This window comes from Cynoglossus semilaevis, chromosome Z (assembly GCF_000523025.1).
Source record: "Cynoglossus semilaevis isolate Cse_v1.0 chromosome Z, Cse_v1.0, whole genome shotgun sequence".
In the NCBI taxonomy this organism is placed as follows: Eukaryota; Metazoa; Chordata; class Actinopteri; order Pleuronectiformes; family Cynoglossidae; genus Cynoglossus; species Cynoglossus semilaevis.
The window spans coordinates 16,347,090-16,352,089 of NC_024328.1; the positions used below are offsets into that span (position 1 = coordinate 16,347,090).

Genomic DNA, 5,000 nt, shown 5'->3' on the forward strand with positions numbered 1-5,000 from the left:
CCCAGCAAACAAGAAGGGGCTCAGGGCCGATCCTTGATGAGGTCCCACCTGCACCTTGAAGTCTTCTGTCCTTCCAACAGCACACCTCACTACTGTTGTACTATTCCCATACATGGCCTGCACCAAACTAACGTACTTCTCTGCCACTCCTGACTTCCTCATACAAAACCACAATTCCTCCCTTGGCACTTTGTCATATGCCTTTTCTAGATCTACAAATACACAATGCAGCTCCTTCTGACCTTCCCTGTACTTCTCCATCAGCATCCTCAAGGCAAATATTGCATCTGTGGTACTCTTCCTAGGCATGAAACCATACTGTTGTTCACAAATCTCCACTTCCTGCCTCAACCTAGCTTCAACTACTCTTTTAACCCTATGTAGTTGTTACAACTCTGCACATCACTGTTCTTATAAATTGGTACAAGAACACCTTTCCTCCACTCATCAGGCATCTTGTCCGTCTCTAAAATACTGTTGAACAACCTAGTCAGGGAATCTGCATTAAATTAGACTCTATTCTGTCAGTATCAGAGTCTGAATGACTTATTACTTTAAAATATTGCCAGACTATCTTTAAATAAAGAAAGTAAATTGATATGACTGTATTTTCTATGAATGAAGTACATTAGTAAAAACTAAGTACATTTTTTAACTGTGTCCTACTGCGGCCTGGTACCAAATGACCTATAGATTGCTATTGGTCTGTGGACCAGAGGTTAGGAACCCCTGCTCTTTACAGTCTTCCAGTTACAACCGGCCCTTCAACGGGAACTGTATTGGCGATGTGGCCCCTGGTGAAAATGAGTTTGACACCGCTGATCTAATGTATGAAAAATAACTAGAAAAGTTATCCTTCAATACCTTGTTGAAATATTTGACCAGCAGCTCTGTGGCTTCAGGTGAAGAAAGCTCCTTCAGCTTCCTGATGACACCACACACAGGCAGAGGTTCACTGAGCAGCAGCTTCTTTTTGTCCTCAATGAAGCGACTCTTGAACTCCAGGGCTCCGTCCAGAGCTTCAATAGCTTCCTCCAGCTGTAGCAGCGAATACTCCTCCTGAGAGATGGATAATAATGCTCTAAGATCTTGACCTGAACAAGACCTAAATCCTGTCAAATCAATGCTTCTGACCTCTGCAGTAAGGACTTTGTTTTCCTTCAGCTGTGCGTCGATGTTTTCTTTCTGCTTCTTCAGCTGGTCTCTCTCTCTCTTCAGCTCCTCTTTGGTGACTCCTCTCTCGCTCCTGCCCTGCAGCTGCTCCTCCACGGACTTCAGCTGCATTGAAACACGCAGCAAGTTTTGACCCAGAACCTAGAGGTCATCAAAAGAAAACAAACAATGGGAGTAACTGAATCACACTGCACCGTACCAACCTTCCTGGGTGGTGAGTCTACTGGAAGTTACCAATCGCACTAACTGGGATTCAAACTTGCCCAGGAGGTGAACCCTGGGGTTCCACACCAATGACAGAAACATTGCCTCTGGGCCAAAGCGCCACATTCTACCAAGATTTGATAAATAATTAAACAAAGACACCGACCTTACTGGAGCGTAACTTCTTGACCTCCAGCTTGTTTTTCTCCTGCAGATACGACTCTCTGCGCAGGACCACCTCCTCTCTGCTCCTCATCTCTTCCTGCAGCTCCTGCAGATCAGCTCTGTTTTGCAGCTCTTTTTCCTCCTGCTGCTCCAGCCAACTGCTCTCATATACCTGAAAAAAGAAGAGGATAGGTAAATGAGCGTGGGGATGGGAAAAAAATTATCTTCTTTAACTAACTTGACTTTGAGTGATAGCTTCGCTGTCAGTCGTCTGAGTTTGCTGCCTGACATTTGTCTGAAGCTGGTCTCTCTCCAGCTTCATGTGCTGAAGACCCTGATAAACCTCTGTCCTGATCTGATGGTTCTGTGAGGAAAGTGCTCCTAAAATGCCAGGCTGACATTCATCTCCAGCGTCCACTGCCTGGATCAAGTTGTCTATGAGACAAAAACACACATTGATAGATTAAGATCAGTAGCGGTTGAGATGTGGAACTACAACTAATACTGTAGTTACTGTGCAATGACGTGATTTGTGCTTAGTAAAAAGTGTGTCATCAGAGACACACCAGTTTTATCCAGAGCTAAAATGAGCTCCTCCTTCATGCGTATGTTAACTGACAGATCTTTGATTATTTTCTGAGCAGCAGCAAGTGGAATTCTGGGTTGGTTTCTCTTGGGCTCTGTGAAGACAAAGGAATTAAACTCTCTTTGTATAAATGACAGCACGGAGAAAAAACAGTTAGGAAAACTTTGATTTAATCACAAAACTAATCAAACACAATGATACCTTTGTTTCCTTGAGGTAGCAAACATGGATTCTGCCTGATAATCCACGAATCTCTGAAGTAAAAATCACAAAAATTATAAAGTTGGATAATTAGGACCAGATTTTAATGAGTTGTAAGTATTTAACAGGAAAAGAATTAAGCTGCTTTAAAATCTGTCCTGTTGTTTTTTTCCCCTAGTAGCATAATAAGACATTTAGGAGGGACTATTTATTGCTGTAAACAGAATGTCAATGTCAAAGGAAGATATCTGTATTTTAAAAAATTACTGTAGTGACATGTTGCTGACAGTCTCCTCATCCTCATCATTCCCCTCTCTCTCCTTCTCACAGTCTGGACTCCTGCCTTTTCTCTCCGCCTCTCGTTGTCTGATTGGCAGGAACATGCCATCGTTATCGTCAAATTCTGCCAGACGTAGGTTTTTCCGCACTTTGAAGGCGGTCATTGCTCTCTCCAAAGTAAACTCCGCAGGACTGGACTGAATCTGTAAACATGCATTCGGATAGAAACACAAATCAAACGCTGTTAAATCAAATCAGAAAAAGGGAACCCAGGTGATTTTTTTTTTAAATTAAAGCCACAGAACTGGAAGATTTAAAGGATAATAGAGTACAGTGCAGACCTTCCTGTGAAGTGGGTCTCCACTACTGTTCCTGCTCACAGGGACACTGTGTGGCCTCTTGTCAGGTTTCTTAGGAGCATCTCTCTCTCTAGGACCTCCAGAGATGGCGCTCTTTAAGGCGGTGATCTCATTACGCAGATGATCATTTACAACCTGCAGTTCCACCAGTTGTTCGATCTGCCAACATTCAACAGAGATTTAAATAAAATAAAACCGCAGAACTACTATCGAATACAGCAGCATCTATCTGATGAATTTGTGTTGCCAGATTTTGTAGTGTGTAAAATAGATTGAGGAAGAATGAGTTCCAAACTGTTCTTCTCACCTGTAAACGATTACGTTCCTTTTCCTGTTCTAAGACTTGGAAGCTTACTTTACTGTCCAGAAGAAGTTTCTCCAAATCCGTTTTTGTCTGCCTGAGTGCTACATCTTTCTGCTCCAGCAGTTGCTCCTTGTAGTTCAGGGCTTCCTAAAGGTTACAGAGAAAACAATTATATAGTGATTTTGTTAAGTTTTAGCTACTTACTGTACTACAACAACCATAGGTCACCCTTAGAGACAATGTATTAACTTTTCAAGCCATGTTTTATTACCTGGTATCTGCTGAGCTCCTCCCTCAGCTTTACCACTGTGTCATGGTCCGACTGGTCTCCACCTCCCTCTGAATTCTTCATGTTAGCTATAGGATGTGAATTACTGACCACTGTCAGTCTCTCCTGCCAGTCCTGCAGCTGCTGCTTTAGAGAAGGACTGAGCGGTGGACCAGAGATGTCTTCGAGCAGAGCTGCGGCCTCCTCTGTTAGGAGTTGGTACTGTCTGAGGCTCTCTACTATCTCTCCACCCGTCCTCTCCCTATGCACCTCCAGCTCTTTCTCCTTCAGCAGCTCTCTCAGTGTCTGCACTTCCAAGTCAAGTTCCGCCATTCGGGCAATGCTACTTGATTTCACCACTGTGCACGTTGCTCTGGGGCAGTTACGAATGTAACGGGCTTTGGATGCAAACTGCAGAGCTCCCAAAGTCTCGTCTGCACTCTGGTGGGAGGGGCTGACGCAGACCACCATTAGTGTATGAGCGGTGCCTCCCAGAGAGTCGCGGAGGAGCCGGGTGATTTTTGCATCTCGGTATGGTATGTGTGTGCTGTGGTGTGTCCGTGCAGGTTCAGATAGCGCACTGATGACTTTGCTGAGAGCCAGCAGGCCGGTGTTGATGCGTACAGACTCTTTGAACCTCACCCCAGTGTTGCCGGTTTTCCCAGCTCTCTCTGATCCTGCCAGGTCGACCAGGCAGAGTTTGGATGTCTGGACAGACTTCAAGGAAGAGTTTTCACTGTTAGAACAATGGGCAACCTTGAGGGAGATGATGGTGTGAGAGCGGCTGGAGCGCTCATTCATCCCTGTAGAGGCGATGTGGCGAAGAAGTCTTCCTGCTTGTACAACTCTGAGGAGTTCTTCTGCCGAGGTGACGACCACCTCTTTGGCTCCCACCACCACTGGAGAAAACATTACAAATATTGTATTAAGCAAACAAACAAAAAATGTCTGTGTAGGTTCTCAGTCACCCAGGTCATTTAATCCAAAAAAAGTTACAGTGAGGGCAACTGGACGGAGTAGGTCTCCTGAAGACGTTTCACCTCTCATCCAATACACTTCTTCAGAACTGAAGAAAAAAAAACCTACTCCGTCCAGTATTTTGGATTATTTATAAAATGATGTCCCTTATATACCCCTCCTGGAATGGCAACCTTAATGTGGTGGAGGGGTTCCCCTCCTGGAACCGCAACCTTGACGTGGTGGATTGGTTTGAGTATTCGAATGAATCTAGGAGCTATGTTGTCGGGGACTTAATGCCCCTGGTAGGGTCTCCCAAAGCAAACAGGTCCTAGACGATGGATCAGACTAAGAGTGGTTCAAACCACCCTTGGTGATGAAAGACTTAAAAACTAAGAAGCTCATGTCGCCCAGATTGGCGTTACTGGGGCCCCAACCTGGAGCCAGGCCCAGGGTTGGGGCTCGCAGGCGAGTGCCTGGGGGCCGTGTGTCCCCACAGGACCC

The 5,000-nt window shown here is 45.1% G+C and overlaps 1 protein-coding gene across 1 annotated transcript in view; it reads right to left on the reverse strand.

The window, feature by feature from the left end:
• Positions 1–5,000, reverse strand: part of LOC103398153 (kinesin-like protein KIF27) — an 11,572-nt gene that overhangs the window by 2,912 nt on the left and 3,660 nt on the right. The window contains exons 3-12 of the mRNA XM_025053003.1: positions 3,543–4,438; positions 3,275–3,418; positions 2,950–3,126; positions 2,597–2,811; positions 2,330–2,382; positions 2,109–2,222; positions 1,781–1,977; positions 1,544–1,714; positions 1,135–1,314; positions 865–1,059 (exon numbers count right to left, since the gene is read on the reverse strand). Coding sequence (XP_024908771.1) covers positions 865–1,059; positions 1,135–1,314; positions 1,544–1,714; positions 1,781–1,977; positions 2,109–2,222; positions 2,330–2,382; positions 2,597–2,811; positions 2,950–3,126; positions 3,275–3,418; positions 3,543–4,438 — 2,342 coding nt within the window. The remainder of the gene's footprint in view (positions 1–864; positions 1,060–1,134; positions 1,315–1,543; positions 1,715–1,780; positions 1,978–2,108; positions 2,223–2,329; positions 2,383–2,596; positions 2,812–2,949; positions 3,127–3,274; positions 3,419–3,542; positions 4,439–5,000) is intronic.